The sequence below is a fragment of the Ictalurus punctatus genome, chromosome 8, assembly GCF_001660625.3.
Source record: "Ictalurus punctatus breed USDA103 chromosome 8, Coco_2.0, whole genome shotgun sequence".
Taxonomy (NCBI): Eukaryota; Metazoa; Chordata; class Actinopteri; order Siluriformes; family Ictaluridae; genus Ictalurus; species Ictalurus punctatus.
The window spans coordinates 8,446,403-8,468,281 of record NC_030423.2 but is presented as its reverse complement, the minus strand read 5'-3'; the positions used below and the strand labels follow the sequence as shown (position 1 = coordinate 8,468,281).

At 37.8% G+C, this 21,879-nt stretch overlaps 3 protein-coding genes across 3 annotated transcripts in view; 2 read left to right on the top strand and 1 right to left on the bottom strand.

The window, feature by feature from the left end:
- tubb4b (tubulin, beta 4B class IVb) overlaps window positions 1-21,879 on the top strand; it is a 139,595-nt gene that overhangs the window by 88,925 nt on the left and 28,791 nt on the right. The window lies entirely within an intron of this gene.
- On the bottom strand, window positions 3,025-7,450 carry kazald2 (Kazal-type serine peptidase inhibitor domain 2). The gene is made up of 4 exons (XM_017473706.3): window positions 6,715-7,450; window positions 5,812-5,972; window positions 5,477-5,624; window positions 3,025-3,563 (listed from the first exon to the last, which is right to left on the bottom strand). The coding sequence occupies exons 1-4, from the start codon at window positions 7,220-7,222 to the stop codon at window positions 3,439-3,441; spliced, it is 942 nt and encodes a 313-aa protein (XP_017329195.1). The 5' UTR covers window positions 7,223-7,450; the 3' UTR covers window positions 3,025-3,438.
- Window positions 19,339-21,879, top strand: part of aup1 (AUP1 lipid droplet regulating VLDL assembly factor) — a 15,323-nt gene continuing 12,782 nt past the window's right edge. Inside the window, exons 1-2 of the mRNA XM_017475009.3 lie at window positions 19,339-19,798; window positions 21,148-21,285. Coding sequence (XP_017330498.1) covers window positions 19,758-19,798; window positions 21,148-21,285 — 179 coding nt within the window. The 5' untranslated portion in view covers window positions 19,339-19,757. The remainder of the gene's footprint in view (window positions 19,799-21,147; window positions 21,286-21,879) is intronic.

Sequence of the window (21,879 nt, the reverse complement as noted above, 5' to 3'; positions counted from 1 at the left end):
TGCTAATAACTTTTAATTCAATAATTAACCAACCCTGCGCGTGAATGTGAGAAATTCGCCCATGGCTACGCTTTAATGCGACTGTCTTCCTTTTAAAAGTTTAATTGAGCAACGAGTTTAGCTATTAAAGCGTATGTAAACAAAACACTACATCATCGTACTCAGCGGCCTAAAATCATTTGCACCTCAGATGAGCGGACAGTAATAACCTTTCATTCTCTCGTTTGTCAATTAGTACCGGCGGAGGAGAGGAAACAAAAAAAAAAACCCGTCCAGCTGAGAGCGCGCAATAACGTGCAGCTGTGCTAAAGAATTCGGTGGCTTTATTACTCGGCGACACCGCGAGACAGAGACATATTTCAGTCAGTGGCAGCTTAATGAGGTCGCCCCGAATCCACAATCTAAATGCCAGGAAGTCCCGGAGGAGCGCGCGCTCCTGTAGCCTGCACGGGATTACGAAAGCAACACGCGCCACCTGACGGCCAACGCACACACTTCCGCTTTGAATAAAACATCCAGCTTTTATCACGGATTTATCTCTTAGTTAATCAGTGCCACAGTTACACTCTAACGGCCTTATCTCTTTAAAAGAACGTGTCAGTTTAAACCAGGAAAAATAATAAATGACGGCACAATTAATAGTTGATTATTTTAGTGTCTGAGAATTAACTGAAATGTCTTTAGACTTTATTCCAATTAAAAACATATGAGTACATGACCATGCAAGTTAACAGCGCTAAAGGTTCCTCCTGCAACCTTACTAGCCGACTAGTTAGGTTAACTAGCTAATAGTTTAAATACGATTTGGATCTAACTAACTAAACTAACTATCTTCATTGTCCTATCTCTTAACAGCAACATATCTATTTTAAAAAACAAACAAACAAAAAAACATAGCAATTTGAACTATTTTGCTAACATCACTAGCATAAAAATGAATCATTTCCGGGTGTCACACGTCATCAGGCTTTGCACTTAACCGAATTCATAAAAATGCCACTGTTTTAAATAGAAAAAATGACCTTTACAGTCTGATAAAAGATATCAATCTGTGTCATCAGAAACAGACAGCTAAACTGAGTTAAGGTTAACATTAACATTTCTCTCTCTCTCTTTTAATACTTCGGTGTAAGTGGCATTTCAATGGTTTCACTGAGAATTATGTGTGATCAAGTGTTAATACTGCTTGTTGGAACAATGATGAACTTCTTGAAATGCTCCATGCACTGAATGAAACATTTCTAAATTCAGAACACATGAGAGTCAATAGCAACATGAGTAGCTTTCGCTTATCTATATTCACACTGAATCCATTTACTAGTATGTTTTAAAATGTCTTCATTAGACTATCTGGACGTGTTCACTAAAAGTGCCTTTGTGATATTTTGAGCCAATATCTGTTGGCTTCCTGAGATTTCAGGCATGTGCTGTTATAGGTTACTAGTCCTGATTCTGATCTACGCAGCTCATTTTGTTTTAGACACATAATACTGGATAATATGTAGGTTTTTATTTCACAAATAGCCAAGTTTGGTATGGGTAAAGTTAATTCAGACTGTACAGACTAGAATAACTGTTTTCCCTGAGAGTTTCCCTAGCTAGAGGGGTCAAGCTAGGTATTGGGTAACTTAACCCTGCACTTTACTGAGCTGTCCATTATTAGCAGATTTCTGCCCATGAGCTTTGACCCTGCCTGACCCCGGCACATGGTGCTACTGACCAAGGGATCTGAGTTCTGCTAGCCTTCCACCTTCCATCCCAACATCAGCTCACACTCTCATCGGAGAGGGAATCATTAAGCCGGCTTTGAGAAAGAGGGCCAGGGGAGAGCTTTACTGAACCAAACACTATCATGAGAAAGAGTGTCCGTTCTAATATTCACAGATACTGTTACACGAAAGTGAGAATGAATCATCTTTTAATTGCATTCTCTCTTTCCCTCTGTTTTTTCTCCATCCACTATCCCCCTTTGCCTCTCCCTTTTTCTCTTTCTCACACACACATATATCAGCATACAGACACACACTCCATTCTTCTCTCTCTCTCTCTCTCTCTCTCTCTCTCTCTCTCTCTCTCTCTCTCTCTCTCTCTCTCTCCATTCATTAAACGCACATCCATTGGAGAATAAGAGCACTCTATTTTAGACTGGGATTCATTTTCAATTAACCTCTTCAGAAGATGAATCTGAGAACCACTTATTTTAAATTATCCATTTATTTTAAAAGTTCAAGACGGATCATTTACCTGGGCACTTTGTCAGCCAGCCATAAAAAATCCCTCACCTGTCACGTGCATCTAAAAATAAAAGCCACACTGAAACTTTAGATAAGCATTTAAGAAGGGCAGTGTTGCTTTCTCACCCTGGATGTCTCACACTCTCAGCCAGCCGCATCAGCCGAGGAGCCAGCAGTGTTGAAAGCTAACACCAGACTGCTTTGCTGGCTCCCCTTTGCTGTTGTCACCTATCTGAGCTCTAGTGAGCGATCACCTGCACAGTCAGGATCCCGACTGAAACAGATTGAATTCTGATTGATTTCTGCCTGGGAAAGAGGGGGAGAATTTAAAGGTCTTCCTTTTTAATTGGGTATTTGGTGTGTGCTGATGAGAGGACTGTGTCCGTCCCTGGGGATACTTTATGGGGCAATAATGGCGCTCAGCTACAGCTTCGTCTGCTCTCTCTCTGGAAGGCCATAACCCTGCATTTGTTCTGAGTGCTTTTCTATTATGCATTGATAGTTGAGTATCAATCAATATGGTAGAAGGAAACAGAAAACCTAGTGAAACCAACTTCTTAAGTGTAAAACGGCTCTTAATACCAGAGCTTTCAAACAACTTAACCTCAGTGCTTTTTTGTGTCTTGCTCTGCTGGTGGGTCTCTTTGAGATGACAAATATGGAGACAGTGATGGTTTACTTAGTACAAAAAGAGAGGGTTCAGAGTAAGTGCACAACAAGATAGTGTTTTTCGGCTTTTATAGAGTTGTTGATGTATAGACAAATACAAGCTCACATGCAAGTACACACACACAAAAGCACAAGTGACTTTTTACAGCCGATGGACTTAATAACACAAGCAGAAGTAAATCATACTGTATGATGACATGAAGAATGAGATGAAAGCTGTGTGAATAAAACTGCTAGCATACCACAAGCATTACTTTGCAAAAAAAATCATTAACTAAGTCACAAATCCGTTTTTACACTTTTTCTTTTCTCTTAAACTAAATATTAACCATGATGTCAAAACAAAAAAGCATTTACATAAGCTTGATCAATTTGTTTTTTTTTAAATGAATATAGAAACATACAATAAGTGTTTATTTACAGTGCTCAAATAACAGGTAATTTCTCAAATAAGACATCAGCTATTTTACAGAAGTGATGATGCTATGCAGACCTGAAATGTGGTTAGAACTTTGATCGATGGAAATGTTATATCTTACAAATACATATATCCACTTGGTTGTCCCTCATAATCTTCATCATCTTCACTCTCAGCTTCATTGATAGATGTGCTGTGAGCTTCATTTATTTTTTTAGGAAGCTCTCTGCCCCTTTGAAACCCTGAAAAATTTGAGTAAGTAAGAATTACAGCTGTTGTCATAAAAAGCAATAAAAAATTAAGTGTAAATTTTTCCAACAGACTAACACACAAGTTTAAAAAATACTCTATGCCCAGCAGTTTCAGCACAAGTAATATATATATATATATATATATATATATATATATATATATATATATATATATATATATATATATATATATATTTCCGTGGATCTCCTGTTTGACCCTTTCATTTTGGTTCTATAAACATTTTTCATAATTTCATTTTTTTGTAACAATACTACTATTGTTTTGTCCCAAACATCTCTCAGGGTGTTATAAAGCTCAGCCAGTAGGGCCAGGACTGCATTGTGTCACCTTTCTCCACTGCCAAGAGTTCCCAGAGTTCATTGCAGTGGCGACATTCCGGGAAACTGCAAGTTTGAAGGGGGTGGGGGGTGGGGGGTTGCCTGTGGCTCAGATAAGAGGTGGATAGTAGAGATGCAGACCCCCCAGAGAAAGAGATAGTAACCAGACAGTCACACCAAAAGCCTGCCACATAATACACACATCCCTCCACCCCCCATCATACAAATCTCACTCATCTCCGTTCTCTCTCGACCTCCTGTCATCACTAATACTGTGTTCTTTCAAGAGAAAGTCTGTGACTGGTGTAAAGCTATCTGCCATTCTGTGGGATTTCTCGGAAAACCAAGTTCACCTTTACTCAGGCAGAGATGATGGGTACAGATAGTTGGGGCTCAAAATCGATTTGGCTTCTATTGTTGATTTTCATGCACGTCTTTTTCTACCACAGTCCAGACCACAAAAAGTGGAAATGACAGGTCACTGACATTTGTGGAAAAAGGACAAAGTGTGCTACTTCTTGCATTATGCTTTCAGACTATCAGGACTGTAATCCAATGTTGTCTCAGGTCTTGTGCGGCCACAATCTTAAAGAGAATGTTTTCCATCTTCTATCACACCAAATTCAGTCCATAAATAAGTAATGAGCATGAATTGGATGACTTAAATGAGGTAGAATTTTATTTCGGGTCTGACACCCCTATTTTAGAGCATTGCTGTTAGTTATTGTTTCATTTTATTTTAATTTCATAACAAGTTCTTTGAAGTTGTTTGTTTTCATTTTCTTTAATTATATTTAATTTCATTTTATATTTGTAAGAATACTTTTGTACTTCACCTTTTATTTTATTCTTGTGCATTTGATTATAATACTTTTTTTAATTATTACAATAGCTCGTAATCCTAATTAATAATCATTTAATTTTCACAGCTTGATTGCATGCATGAAAATAAATAAGTAAATAAAGTTTATTATTGTTCATATATTGTCATTATTTTTTCAGACAGATGTAGTTTTATTGTAAAACAACAAGTATAAGGCTAATTAAAGTGGAGTGCTTCCTTTCAACATTAAACTATTGTGTAAATAAATAAAAAATCCTACATTATTGTGCTGCTTCGTGCATTCCTTCCTATATTATTTTGTACATGTTGACATTTAATAGTATGTTGGAACCCAAGTTTGGTTTGTAATCAATGCTAATTAAAATGACAGTGTACCAACTTTTTAGTCATACAAAGTCTGTTCTTAGTAATTTACCAACATATTTGAGGAAATTGTTGATATTCCTGAAAGTTTTTTTTTGCTCTCAGTGCACCTGTGCATTATTTGTACAGTAAAAACCTAACAGCCATGTGCTCCCTAGCCTCATTCATTATTTAACTAATCTTTTGCTTTATTTTTACCAGTTGCCTAGCAACAGTGTTCTCACAATTTTAATCAGTTCAGTGACAATCGTTTTATTGTTTATGAGTGTGGAAGACCAGTCCTTAAATGTCTGTTTTCTCAGGCAGTTGACCTTTCACATCACTTGTTAATGGCTTTCTGTGTGTGTATCAAACAAACCTCTGTGTATAACGTGTAATCTTGCGGAGGCAGACGTTTCACCGAAGGTGTTCCTGGCAGCACATGTGTACACCCCTGCATCATCAGGGCCGACCTTGTGGATCTGGAGCCATGCAGTGAGCTCAAAACGCCGCGGGCCTCCATTCGCCTGTAATTACACACAAACAAACCCACCATCTGTATCTGTAGCTGTGAAGCTGTGTGAGTATACATTCTTTGTTTAAAGGTCTATAAGGATAGAACAGTGCCACTATATATAATGCAATATATATATATATATATATATATATAAAAAACTATATATAATGCAATATATATAAAAAGTGTCTACATACCTGTATGGCTCTGTTTGAACCCTCAGAAGCAAGGAAAGTACTGTCTCCCTCTTTCTTCCACTGGATGGAGGCCACTGGGTATGACGAAACTTCACAGGAAAGCAGGATGTTGCTTCCTTCCAGAGCGATGATGTCACCCGGCGCATAGGTGATGACTGGCTCTACAGAGTTAACACAGGACAAAAATTGGTCGTTAATGTTGGATTAAAAATGAACACAGGCATGCATTAAAAATGGACTCTGGTCCCTTTTGTGCTAAGCGAGCACTCTATCAATTCCCAAAAATCAATGACACCATAAAGGAAGAATTACGTGGAGCAGGAGAAATATGAGGGACTGAACAGCTGCTTATGCAGACTATATATAGTTTCATAGATTTGAGACCAATGAGCTTTTAACATTTATAATGAGCAGTGTCGGAAGTTTCGAGGGTTTAGGGTAACTGTATGGTCTATGTATCTCCATTAATATATAGTGGCAGCATGTACACTGCAGCTTTGCTATTATTTATAAGACTGCAGCTGAGAGTGTGGAAAAAAACAAGAAGGATACACGATGAGCGTCTAAAATAAAAAAATATATATTTAAATTGATGTATTCATTATTTCAATGCGGTGACAGTTTATAGACAATTGTATCTGTTGTTAAAGTAGTAGAAAAGAATGTGGCACACAATTCTTGGCTGTGAAAAACTTAATTAGCATCTATAAGACATTAGAAGGTATAACAAAGCCACTTAGCTTTTATTACAATCACAAATTTACTTTAGTTTGCTATAGTTAACAGAGACCTTGAAAATCGCATGCAAGCTGAATGACGACCCACATCTGACCCATTGCACTTGAACTGACAATAAACTCTTACTTTTGGCCTTTTTGACCTTTATAAAAGAGATGTACTCACTTGCTGTGCAGGGTCCATGATGTGCTACCATGACCTTTTTCTGCTCACCCAGCCTGTGCTGCACTGCTCGTAGCTGGCATAAGTTCTCATAGGTCTTCCCATCTGTTCCGCACAAAATTTCCTGCTTGGTGCACACACACACAGGCTTGGGGTCTGCCTTCATTGTGGGGTCCCTGCGTGGGGCTTTACAGCGGAGTCCCTCGGCACACTGACCAAAAAACATGGACCCAGTCCTGGGTTCAGGGTCACAAAGCTCACCCTCTCCATTACCACATTCCCAACAACACCCGCACAGGTCCCGGACCTGACCCCATAGGCAGCTCTGGAGCAGCCTGGCATCTGGGCACTGCTCACGTTGGCACTTTGCTGGACATCGCTGGCCTGGCCGCATGTCCCTCTGCCAGTCTAGATGCCTGAGGTGTTCTAGGGAAAGAGGCTCAGAGAGGGAAGCTAGCAGTAGTGCTATCAGCACCAACAAATATGGCATCGTAAGTTCCCCAGGTTGCATTTGTTGACAAACAGCCGAAAATCAAGTCAGTGTTTTGGAGATCTTTGCTGTGTCTCAAACAGCAGCAACTCCTTTCATCTCGCTGCTGGCAGACAAGCTCTTAACAGAGATGAGTGATCCTTAGCAGGCTGCAGACTGTTGGTGTCAATAGTTGGCTGCAGATTTCCTGCAGCCTAAAGTAAAGCCGCTTATCTGCTTTCACTCTTCCAGCCTAAACTCTTCCTATAAACAGAGAACGGAGATGTCTGTCTTCACCCGCAGCCTAGACAAGAAAGGGAAAGGAGAAAACTTAGAGGGGAGAGTAGGGACCCTTCTTAAATTGCAGGGTGCTACCTCAACATGCAAGAAAGGTGTGATTATAGACCTGCAGCAGCCAATCACAATGCTTAGTGTTGGGGGGGAAGGGGTGCATGGGCACTGGTCCAACCTGAAATGTAACAATCAGGAAAAGTAATAAATTCAGCCCAACACACCTGGTCCTTAAAGATACCCGATTACCTGCAAGCTTTGGGGCTTTACAGCTCTAAATGTACCAGTACAAATATGATTATATTGTAGTCACGTCATAACCTGCATCTCTTGCATTTTCTTAGATAAGCAAGTCAAATGGACGATTTAATTTGTGTAGCTATTGTGATCTTTAAAACAGATATGATAAATCATAAAGCAGTAATGTAGTAATAGCAAATTATGAATGATTGTAGCATTCTTTTACACTTTCTTGCACCTTGAGATATTCAGAAAAACATGTTGCTTTCTTTCAGTTGTATTGAACACAGCTCATAGACTTGAGTAATTGAGAAGACATTTATCCCTCATCTCACTAATCTCTGCATTCTACCTGCAATTCTCACCTCTCCCTGTTAGAGCAAAACAAACAATTAGGGGGCCATTAAGGGCCCATTGTTAATTGTAAATAATCCATCATTAATATTGATTAGCTGCAGTGAGTAGCGCTCATTCAGCCCATGCCTCCTAATGAGTTGGTTTTAGTGGGGCTAATTGCTTCAGGCCATCTCAATGGACTGCTGGAATGAATGGACTGCTTCAATGCATTGTGAGAGAAGCTGCAGGTAGCTTTACACTGAGCTATGGCCTAGCATTGTAAGAAAGGATTCGAAACAATCAGAATGTATTTATTATTTACAACATGGAGACATTGATTCCTAATGCATGAATGCATTTTCACTTTAATTCATTTACAGCAAAGTCAACAAATCAACAACATTTATTCATTTTAAAAATCTATCATGCTTTTAGAAACATTATACTGTTTAATGTTACATATTTTCTAGTCCCTGGCATTTTCTTGGTTTTGCTTGTTCTTGTCAACTTGTCAGCGGTGTGTCATGATGGTTAAAAGTAGGCCTACTTTACTTAGTAACATGTACTTACATTATGAGTACATTTTTGCCCAAGGCAAAGCGTCTTTGGTTGTCAGCCAATGATCTCTAAATATCAGCAGCTTCTTGAGAAACAAATGTTGCTCGTGTGCTTTCTGTGTAAAGCAGTTGCTTTCCAATGTATGACTAATCATGACATTTTTCTCATTGTATAATCAGTATTATTATAAAATAAAGTAAAATTATTATTAATTTTTTTTTTTTTTTTTCTTTTACATTTTTGCCTGAAATGATGAGCAAAATATACTCTGGATATATCTGTACTAAGATGGAAGATCAGACTTTTCAATCTTCAATTCAATTTCCATTTGCTTTATGTTTGCCCTTGCTGCAGTATTGTTTCATATTATTGAGCATAACTGAGAAGGAAACATGATCCATAATATAAATCCATAAACACTCTCCATAATCTGATAGTGATACATGTCATGACTAATTGTTATTAAAATATCTTATGGGTTTTACTAGATAGTGATATTTATGCATATTTAAATGTGAGCGTGTAAAATGTGTGCAGGTTTAAAGCTAAATATCAGTTACTGTATCAGAACAAACAGCCTGCATACACATTATTTAGGCATACAAAACGAAAACATTGCAGTTTATTATTATTGTTGTTGTTGTTTACATATATTAAAGAGTTTCAGTAATACACTTGGTTGTAAATGTCCTCTATAATGGGTTCTTGCATCTTGTGATTCATTTTCAAATGGACAGCTGCTGCCAGAGCTATGAAGATCTATGGCATCATTCCATCTCTTTCCCTATCTCTCTCTCTCACTCGTATCCCTCCCTCTTGTCTCTTATAAAAGCAATATACAAGGAGGCAAATAGGAGGAGCAGCCTCACAGTCATCGCGGAGCCTTTGCAAATTCAATTCTTTTATAAGAATGTCACAGAGGGGAGGTCACAGCTGGAGCAAATACTTGTCAAACTATAATTCTGGATGCTGTATAGCACATGAATTGCAGCTATATTGTATTTAGCACAAACAAGGGAAGAATACGCCTAATATGTGGGATTTTTCATACTGCTTCATGATGACATAAAGGGCCATAACACACTGCACTCGAGAAAATATTTAATCTCTATAGGCTTCTTTTATGTGTTTTACACAGTTTAATGTGATGCATATCTGAATTCATCTGGGAATGGCAATTTCTTTTTTTTCCAATAAAATTAATTCCTATTATAAATTGTTTCATACAGAACAAAGTTAAGACAAAGCATTTCATCATAGTCTCTTCATAGACAATAAAAAAATTCAGAGTGACAGTTTAGAAAGAACATTTATCTCCCTTTCTCTTTTTAAATATTTTTTATTTATTTGTCTGTAATAATAATTTGGAAACAGTCAACTATTATTAGCCACTAGCCAGCGCTAAACCTTCTGAGCACTGTTATATTCCTTTAAAATTAATTTAAACTGCAGCTTTTTTCTTGTTACTGGCTTCAGTCTCAAACGATCAGCCAGGGTGCAGGAATTTCACACAAGTGAGCAGTGCATCTGCATGGGGTCTTTTTGCAAACTGCACAGCATGATGCCACCACTAATCTGCAAGAAGCTGTTGACATCCAATGTTTTAAGTGCATATCTCACTGTTACATTAATCGTATCACTGTAACAGGTAGACTTGGCAACATGCATGGTATTTCCCAACAGTCACACCCAATGCCTAGCTAGAACTGAATAATTAAAGTGATTGTGTATACAGTAATTCATTTGAAGTGCTCTCTCATTATTTTTCCCCCCGGGAAGGTCCGAGCGGGAAAAGCAGTATTGTGAAATGCTCTTAAATAAATAAAATAAGCACTCCGCTTCATACTAATGAGGCTCAGGAAAGATATACAGCTCTCTATAGCCATTATGTAATTTATACACAGCATTTAGCCCTCTAGATAAGCAAGTGTTTCTCATTCTTTCTCATTACTTCTGTTGGCAACTTTTCCTAGTGAAAGATTTTTGACAAAACAACTCAACACGGTTACATAAGAAAAAAATAACATGGGAAATATTTTATTGATAAACGTGCTAGTACTGGGTAGAAATGAAGGCCCATGATCTGTCCAAAATATTCCTTACATGCGGTTGATGTGAGGTGTCAGTGACTATAATAACAATTAATACCAAATGATTCAATGATTAATTAATGCATTTAACAGTTCTATAAACAATGAAATGATTTCTTTTTTAGTCTTAGCAGTGAAGGACATGGAAGAAATAAAATTAATGGGCCTAATTCAGGACAACAAATATAGATCTACAAACCAGATATTAACCAGAATTACACCCTGTTGGGGTTTAAATATCCTCAGTACATCTATCCATCAATGTATGGTGAAGAATCCGTGAGCAATTTAAATACAGACTGGAAGTTTCTCAATATGCGTTCTTAAGCGATCTTGGCACCTTGTGAACTCATTCTACGTCATCATCCGCTACTGAAGTTCAATTCCAATACTCAAGAGTGCAAGTACCAGGGACGTATGAAATTACATGGACGTGTTCTTGATATCAAGGATGCATCGGATGCAGACCTGAGTGCACTGAACCCACTTGAAGTCCCAGAATTCATTGCGGCAAAACAATAGAGGATGACGTAAGCGTGACCCATACCTGTAGTTTTAACATCTTTTTCACAACAATAATCTAAATAATCAAAATATGCATCTAAAAAGAATGATTTTGATATAATATTTAGATTGAGATATACAGTTGTAATCAAAATTATTCAAGCCCCATTGCAAATCAGGTTTATTGTCAAAATGTACAACCTTTCAGTTGGTTGAAATGAACAAATCAAACAAAAGCAATTGAAATAGTTCAACACAACGAATGCTTCAAGTGGTTTCCCCAAATTCAACTGAAAATGCAGCTTATAATGACTTCTCCAGTCTTAAAATTATTCAACCCCCTGATTATAATCCCTCACAAGAGCACAAATATGCAAAACAGGTGTCGCCTCAAGCACATATGATGCAACTTAACACCTGAACTGGCTAGGGGTAGAAAATTATTAAATACCTGGACAGGGCAGAAAAAGGAAGCTATCAACCGCTGCAGCCAGATTTCAGAGAAGGCAGGTTGTGGAAAACACTCCACAACTTTGTGACTGCAAAAGACCTGCAGCAAGGCTTGGTGGCAACAGACACTGAGGTTTCAGTAAGCATAGTAAGGTGCATACTAAACGCAGAAGGTTTTCATGCCAGAAGTCCAAGATGTACACCACTACTCACCCAAAAGCACAAGAAATGTCAGCACAAAGTCATATAAATAAGCCACAGAAGTTTTTGGGATTCTGTTTTGTGCAGCGATGAAACAAAACTGGAACTTTTCGGCACGATGGATCAGCGGTATGTCTGGAGGAAGAAGAATGAGGAAAGAACACTCTGTCCACAGTGAAGCGTGGTGGTGGCTCGGTGATGCTCTGGGGCTGCTTTGCATCCTCTGGCACTGGAAACCTGCAGCGTGTGGAAGGCAAGATGAATTCATTGAAGTATCGGGAAATCCTGGGAGAAAACATCATGCCGTCTGTGAGGAAGCTGAAGCTTAGGCGTCACTGGACCTTCCAACAGGACAATGATGCCAAGCATACCTCAAATTCCACCAAGGCTTGGTTGCAGAAAAAGTCCTGGAAGATTCTACAGAGCCATCACAGTCACCTGACTTGAACCCCATAGAAAATCTCTGGTGGGATTTGAAGAAGCCGGTTGCAGCACACAAACCCAAAAATATTACTGACCTGGAGGCCATTGCTCATGAGGAATGGGCTAAGATTCCTCAGGAACACTGCCCGAAGCTCATGTCTGGCTATGTATCTCGTTTGCGGCAGGTCATAACAGCAAAAGGGTGCTCTACTAAGTACTAAAGATGCTTGCCAAGAAGGGGTTGAATAATTTTGAGACTGAAGAAGTCATTATAAGTTGCATGTTCAGTTGAATTTGGGGAAAGCACTTGACACAGTAGTTGTGTTGAAATATTTTGATTGCTTTTGTTTGATTTGTTCATTGCAAACAGCTGAAAGTCTGTAAATTTTGAAAATAACCCTGATTTGCAATGCAGGTTTAATAATGTTGACTGCAACTGTATGAGGTTGTTGAAAAGTCAACTTTATCCCTCAGAAGTATTTTAATTAAAGTACGCTAGCTTCCATCCTGAGGTAATGGTAAACTTGTTAGCTTAGATTTTAGTAAACATGAGATCGCAGTTGCAAACAGAGCGTTTACTACATTTAAAAATGTTTAAATAACTTTTGGTTAATCAGCCATTTAACAGTAAATCTATTAACCAGCTGAAATATTACTTAGGGAGCACTAAAGAGATGAGGACCCTGTCCCACTACTAGAAATGTGCTGGGACGGTCCATTGCACAACAGGAAACTCACAGTACATCTCAATTGTCACAAAGATGCGTTCTGTGTCCTCCTGTACTTCCGAGTTTGTTCTGTCAAGGTAGCCTGGCAAGGCCAGTCTTCACAAGAATGCAAGAGCGTTAAAATTAAGAAATAGCCAGTATCCCAGAAAATTATGTTTGCCAGCACCACGTCGGTTGTGCTTTTGTCAGTGGATGTTTGTGGACATCCACTTCTTGGTCCGCAACACTTCTAGTCTTTTTGACTTTGTTAATAAATTTGGCAAAACTGTTATGTGTGATGTGCTTGCCATGTTTCTTGTTAAGTTCATCGCAACCTTGCGACAGCTTCCTGATCCAGCCATGAGAATGATTTCAATACAGTCTTCGTTTGTCAAAGGCATTCTTAAAGGCTATCTGAAAAAAATACATATAGAGTATAAACTAAGTATGAAACAATCTGGAAGACATTTTGCTAAAATAGTGTTAATTTTCCCTATGTATGGAGACTTTTGGGGAAACCCTGTACAATTATAGTTGAGCAGTGTAAAAATGAAATACTTTTTTGCTGTCTTATTTTTGAAAAGAACATGTTTTCTTACATTGGCACAATCTACTGACTGCAGCAGCTTATTAATTTCTTATCTCATTTCTTCATGTCAGACTAGCTTCATCATCATTATGTGACTGAACATGACTGAACAGAGATTCTGTTACTCTTTTACACAACTCCAGCATGTTGTGGAACGTCTGCGTAACAAGTTCCTGTTATGACTAATATATGTTTTAACGGCTATTAACAGCCGTTCTCTGACCAATTGATAAGACAAAAAAAAAAAAAAAAAAACACACGCACACACACACACAGTTTGTCATGTTACCAAGAAACATCTATTGATGTGGAGAGCCCTCTATCCAAGTCCTGATCTAAGATGTAACAACAATTAGGAGGAGCTGAGCTGCTGTTTTATAACCAATATCTCTGACCAGTCAGAATCGAGATTCAGCAGGGTTACTATATAAATTCTGAAAAGCAAAGCAAAGCACATACAGAATTTATTGCATTCTAGAGATGAAAATGAGGTGAAATAATATACATTTAAGTATGCATTCCAAATGTTACTATGGAAAAATATTACATTCATTGCTTTTCATATTTTCCAGTGTAAAATTCGAGATTATTGCAAATGTCTCATAATTTCCTTGTACATAACATCTTGTTCATAACATTCAGGATCCATCCATCAAGCTTTCAGATTGCTCTATTATGAAACAAATATTCATGCTGCTACACCCTATTTCAAAATGCTGCATTATGCAAGATGATGTAACATCGCAAAGACAGACAACACAAAACCAAACAGCAAGTGTACATGAAACACAGTCTCCCAGGCATGCTGTTGTACACCAAGTTCTTTGGTTACACAAACTTTTCTTTTGCCAGCTCTAAATCAGACCCCTTTATGTGCGCCTGCCATCTGTTCTGCAAGAATCTGTTTCACTCTCCAAGCCAAGCCCAGCCTTTATTGGTCTTAATGGCGCTATCAGCTGAGCCGCCAAACCCAATTACTGCTTAAAAAGGGAGGCCACCCCAGCTAATCATGGCCGTCTAACCTGATTTGGCTGTGATGAAGAGACGGGATAAAGAGCAGTTAATGGAGGGAGAATGATCTCACAAATACAAAAAACTCAATTCATTTCTCTGGGAGGGCAATCTGTCCGATTCAGCTCTAATGGAGTGGAGTTTCATTAGACTCGAGGCCTAAGCAGGCATCCGATCTCCGCTTATCATCCCAATGACAAATACTATCAAATATGTGTGAGTCCTCATTTGGGTAGTGGCTTATGAAAAACATGCATAGTGTTTCAGTGCCACGAAATAATGAACTAACAGCATTTAAAAAAGAATAAATAACAAGGTATTAGAACTCATTCAAATGCTTTATACATCATTACACACTTTGAAACAGCAGTGGCATTTTGTTGCTACACACTTAAAGGACTCAGTTGATAAAGACAAGATAAAATACATGAGAAACCAAGCCTTTGGTCCTGTGTATCTCTAGTCATTCATAGACTTTAACTGTTACATAACAGCTCCTGCTGATGTATTTTCAGCTGTATAGTGTGTTCTATACTCACTCACTCACCTAGTGAGTGTGTGAACTGCATGTTCAGCCAAAGGTACAGAATCAGCAGGTCTGCTTCTCTGTCCCAAAGGCGTGCAGTGAGAAGCAGAAGGCCAGAGAAGCAGTGTTGGCCTAAGCAGAGCCGGGCCAGGCCTTACAGACGGACATTAGGCCAAGCTGGAGTTAAAATCCTATTAGTTTGAGTTGGGAATCGGATTATCGTCGTCGAGAATCACTCGTCTGGCAACTAGGGTCTAATTTGCGCCAATCAACAGCAATTATTGAGGGGAAGGGGAGCATCTATTAGGAAGGCTCATCCACTTAGGCTAATGAATGGGGCAGATTTAATCTCTTGCTGCAGAGACATATTGGGGCGATGCAGCTGGAGGCAAATGCACTGATCTGAAGGAGCACAACTGTTATTTATCAATCTGAGAGGAAAGTGATGAACTTTAGTTAGGGGGCGTTATCTTTTAAAAGTTAAAAGTTACTAAAGGCCTCTATTACTTTTTTTTCATTTATTTCAACTTTACAACAGTTTGCATCTTTTATAAAGAGTCTACAGTGGAATTATATATAAGTATAATGAACATTTTAACTAACGACAATATGACTGTTTCATGTATCTGTGTGTCTGTATTTTTATTTTCTCATTGTGTCTATTTGTATTTGTAGTCTATTTTAGACTTTGACAAATCTTGCATATCTATAGACTTTGATTTAAAGAGATCAGAATACCCGCTGCATGTAGAACTTATTATTTTTACCACTTACCACTTTTTGTTAAAAAAAAAACAACCAACCAAAAAACTCAAAGTTAATGCTGCCATGATTTTCAGGGCATGCTTACAAGAATGATAATTCTGCCCTCTGGTGTGTGAAAATTGTCAATGTACTTTCTTAATTAAACTAAGCCACTGAGTATTTCAAGTATAAATAAGACAACTGGGCCATTTTGTTGCTGGTACATGGTACATGCTGTTTGTTGTAGTGACAACTTGGAGAGAAATATATTGACATGTATTGTTGAGTTTTTGTATAGTTGTTGGCCTATATGACTTGAATTAAATATATTTAATCCAAAAAACATGTAGCCTGTAAATAATGGCATGGTTATTCTCATACTCATTAAAACTACACTAAAATTTAAATCTCTCCACACCACATTATACCCATTATTGTTTAGAATAAAGCTTACTTTGTGAAATCTATTTAAGTCTATCAGTATACTTTCTGTGGATGTTTTTTGATACTCCATGTGAAAAGCCACCATCTAAATTGTTTGGACCGTATAGTGCTGTTTATCCAGCTCTGCTTTTACACCTCATTAATGTGTATATGTACAGTCTTTGGTCATACTAGTCACAGAGGTGGTTTTTACTACCACTGTTATATATAAATGAAGAATTTCATTGTACAGGAAAGTTTGTGAATAAATTTCTTGAAATATCTTGAAATAAAATGATTGTGGTCTCTGTTGGCATTCCCAGAAAGTGTTCCAGGAGCATTGTGGCAGCAGCATGTGTTTTCTTTCTTATTGTCAATCATATTTTTAAAAAGAAAAGAAAGAAAAGAAACAGTCAGATTGTCAGAAAGTTTATCAAAATGATTCTATTTTCCACAACATCTGGTTGATAGTATGGCAATCTAATTTATTCATTATATGAGCTCTAGCTAAACTATGAAAATGGGTTACAGATTTTACAATTACTTTGCTATTTGGAGGCACTAGTTAAACTGGAATTCCAATGATAAAAAGTTGTGTCCTGTTATGCACTCCAAACCCAACTCATATACAGTGTCTTGCAAAAGTATTCAACCCCCTTGGGACCTGGAATTAAAATTTATTTTTTCGGGGGTTGTATCATTTGACTTACACAACATGCCTACCACTTTGAAGATGAAAAATATTTTTTATTGTGAAACAAACAAGAAATAAGACCAAAAAAACCCTCCAGAAAACCTGAGTGTGCATAACTATTCCCCCCAATATCACCACACCATACCACTAGGATTTTTTCCCATTCTTCCAGGCAAAACTGCTTCAGCTCCTTCAAGTTGGATGGGTTCCGCCGGTGTACAGCAATCTTTAAGTCATACCACGGACTCTGAATTGGATTGAGGTCAGTTTTTTAACTACTCCATTGCAAAACATTTTAATATTTCCCCTGAAACCACTCGAGTGTTGCTTTAGTGGTATGCTTAGAGTCATTGTCCTGCTAGAAGGTAAACCTGTATCCCAGTCTCTTGAAGACTGAAACAGGTTTCCCTTAAGAATTTCCCTTTATTTAGCGCCATCCATCTTTTGTTTAATTCTGACCAGCTTCCCAGTTTCTGCCGATGAAAAACATCCCCACAGCATGATGCTTCCACCACCATGCTTCACTGTGGGGATGGTATTCTTGGTGTGATGGGTTTGCACCAGACACAGCATTTTCTTTTTTTTCCTTGATGGCCAAAAAGCTCAGTTTTAGTCTCATCTGACCAGAGTACCTTCTTCCATATGTTTGGGGAGTCTCCAACATGCTTTTTGGTGAACAGCAAATTTGTTTGCTTATTCTTTTCTTTTTTCTGGCCACTCTTAAAAAAGCCCAGCTCTGTGGAGTGTATGGCTTAAAGTTGTCCTATGGACAGATACTCCAATTTCGCTGTGGAGCTTTGCAGCTCCTCCAGGGTTATCTTTGGTCTCTTTGTTGCCTCACTGATTAATGCCGTCCTTGCCTGGACCATGAGTTTTGGTGGACGGCTCTCTCTTGGCAGGTTTGTTGTGGTGCCATATTCTTTCCATTTTTAATAATGGATTTAATGGTGCTCCGTGGAAGTTTCTGATATTTTTTTATAACCCAACTCTAATCTGTACTTCTCCACAACTTTGTACCTGACAGTATATACTGAGATCATGTGACACTTCGATTGCACACAGGTGAACTTTATTGAACTAATTATGTGACTTCTGAAAGTAATTGATTGCACCAGATCTTATTTAGGGGCTTAATAGCAAAGGGGTGAATACATATGCTTGCAACACTTTTCTGTTTTTCTTTTCTTTTCTTTTTTTTCATTTCACTTCACCAATTTGGACTATTTTGTGCATGTCTATTACATGAAATCCAAATAAAAATCCAATTAAATTACAGGTTGTAATGCAATAAAATAAGAAAAATGCCAAAGTGGGGTGAATACTTTTGCAAGGCACTGTAGGCATTATAGGTAATGAAAGAGTGGACTAGCCAAACAAGCTGCTAAAAAAGAAAATGTAGACACCAGTATTAGTCTCTCAAAAACAGAAGGAAAGAGCATAGTATGGAAAGAAATTATTAAAGAGTGGCAGCAGCAGTGGGATAAAAGGAAGACATTTATACTCCATACAAAATCAAGTCAAGTGACTTTATTGTCATTTCAACCATATACAGGTGGTACAGTACACAGTGAAATGAAATAACGGACCTCCAGGAACAATACACTAACTACATGAGACGACACAGAACTAAATAAACCATTTCTACACACATGCAAATGTGTGCAAACAACACAAGGCAATACAGTAACTACTGAAATAGGAAAAACAGGCACAGTAAGAGACAGTTTACCGCCGACCAGTATACAGTTTTGGTATGGAAGTGTCTGATATAACAGGTAGTGCAAAAGATCGGTGCAAAAACGTAACGGTATAAAAATGCTGTGAATGTAAACAGCAAAATAGAGTCCATATTCTGACAAATAAGGGAATAAACAGAAAAGAGGAGACAACCATGACTAGGTTAAGAATAGGATACAGTAAGCTGAATAATACACTTCACATTATAGGGAAGCATCCAACTGGCTTTTATGATCATTGCCAGTTAGCAGAAACTGTAAAGCATGTGCTTATTAATTGCAGGAAATATGATGTAGAGAGAAATGGAAAGATTAGGACTAGCAGGAACAGGAGTAAAGACTATACTGAAATGTGTTGGGAGTAGACAAGGCAGAAGATGCTTGAACAGATTCCTAATAAGAACAGGATTGATGGGCAAAATATGAGATACTGGACAATGTAGGAGTTAACTAATCCCAGAAGATGGCAGTAGTGCAACACTCAGGATGCAAGCTGCCATTAAAACTCGAAGAATAAGAACAAGCACAAGCACAAGCATAAGAAGAAGAAGAAGAAGTGGAAGAAGAAGTGGAAGAAGAAGAAAAAGTGGAATAAGAAGAGGAGGAGGAAGAGGAAGAAGAAGAAGAAGAAGAAGAAGAAGAAGAAGAAGAAGAAGAAGAAGAGAGGAGAAGAGAACCGATTATACTCCAAACCGCTAGATGTCAGTGTTTCAAAAGAAAACCGTGCATGACAAAGCCTGAGCTGTCCTTCCGAAGACTAACGATGTAAAATAAGTGGACGTTAATAACTGGTCTAGAATCAGTTCCACGTTTCGCCTGTAGTGATTAAAAACTAGAGCGTGTTACACAAAGCCGATCCCGTGTCAGTGTAAAGGGGAAAGTTCTATCGTGAGCCCCCCCCAAATATCAAGACTTCAATATGGCGACGGGGGGATTTCAGATAAATAATACAAGCTAGTGTTTAAATTTAATAAGAAGTCTGTTACTCGTTGAAGATTAGTATGCCGGAAAGCAGCCGGTCGGTACTTACAAAAACGTACAGAAATTTTTCATAATGGAAACGCGAGGTATAGAGCAGATGTTTGACTTTCAGCGGTAAGATTCACATTTAATATTTATGCTAGGTTGAGTTATTAGCTAGATTAGCAAAGGAGCTAGTTAGCATAAAACATAGAAATATAAGCTAATGTTAGCCAAGGTTATTGTAATAATTGGTTTAATATATATATGGTTAACTAATAGCTCGTCGTGTTAGCTCGGTGCAAACTAGCTTTATTTTCACAGATAACACACTCGTTGGGCAATGATTAGACTGCATAACTAGCTTTAACTTAGCAATAAGTTGCCTAAATAAGGAGGGCAAGCCGATACCTGTCGAATTATATAAGCCGTCGTGAGTCACTCGAGATAGTTAGTATTATTATATTGTAAGTAAACAATAATAATCAATCTATCTAACCTAGTTCTGAAGAAAGATGATGGTATGCAGCTAGCAAACGTCAGTTAGCTAAATTAGTTCATTTGCGGAGCTCTAAAGGACGTTTTAAAGGTTCCTTTAGTCTTTATGTGGCTTTAAACCTGTTAGCTTCTTCACCTGTAGACTTAAAGATATTGTTATACAAGTTTTATCGAATTTAAATGGCATGTACTTTCCATAGCTCTATAGCTTCGTGTCGGCTACATGAGTGCCCCAGAGAAGACCTTCAATAAGATCTCAGTAACTCTGATGTATTTAGCAGCTCTGTGTTTTACTGCGACATGAATCAAGTCCATGTTCAGGGACAGTAGAATTGATTAATTTGCATTAAGTTGATTCCTGAATAATATATACTGATCTAGAATAGATTTTTTTTAAACACCCTTCCCATAGTCAAATTTATACATTTTCTACTGTATAGAGATCTGAAAACTGCAGTGTTCCAGGCCTGAAATATGTTTCTCTTTGGCATGTTTCAACCACAGGTGAAGTTATAGCATTTTAATTTACCCCGAAAGTGAAAAAGGAGACGGTTTTATTTAAATATTCGTTCCTGTTCCACTAAAAGATGCCCTGCCTACCTCTACATTTATAAATTATTGCCAAAGATCAGACATAAGCTTACAAGGGGAAATGATTATGAGCATCATGCAATCAATCTCTGTCTCATCACCTGAGGTAAAAGGTGACATTTTAACACGTGCCTCATCTTCACCTTGAACAATCTCGCTCGAATGATCTCGGAAATGTCCATCAGTTACTACAGACGGTTAGAATAGGCATACAGCCAGCATAAGATCTAAGTTATAGCGGCACAGTAGAAAATACAGGCTGTTCAAAGTAGTGCAGTAATGAAGATAGCAGCAGTGATATATGTAAAATTTAGGGACATGCCATTCCAGTACTGAATATTTTCTCACTGATTTATATTTAAATATTTTACTCATGACCAAAACTTTCTTTGTAGGTTGCCAAGTGATGGTCTGATCCTGTTACTGCTGCTGCTGTACTCCCCAGTTGGCCTATGCTTAATGTTACTACGTATATTTATAGGTGTACATGTATTCCTAGTGAGTTGTGCACTTCCTGACAGTTTTGTAAGACGGTAAGTAGAAAATCACAAACAGGGTGGGTTTTTTAGTTATAATTGAATGCTCTAGGTTGTCCCATATTGATTTGTCCCTGATTGCGATAAATGATGGTGCATTTTCTATGTAATTTTTTACAAATGTTTTTTTATGTCCACATTTCCAGTATTATAATTTTTCTGCTCTCAATGTGTTTGAACGCATCTAGAGTGTTAAAAAAAAAAAAAGATTTATGCCGCTTGAAACAGCAAATCATGGTTGAACAATTTCCTGTTCCTAGTCACCCAGGTGTACTAAAAAATTTAAGATGTCAATGGGAATATACTTCAAATATTTTGTATATTTTTCCCATATGAATAGCTGTGCCCATAATTGCACACCTATATTTAACAAAGGTTTTTTTTGTTTGTTTGTTTGTTTGTTTTTTAAATATAAACCTGGGTTTATAAAGCAGAGTATTTTTGTGGATTTTACAATAAAACAATTGATTGATTAAACAATAAAGACAATTTTCACAGCCTTCTTTGCTCATATTTACCAAGGGTGCCAGTATAACTGGAGGGCACTGTACATGCGGAGGAATCTGGAAACTGACCTCCAACATTTGCTGC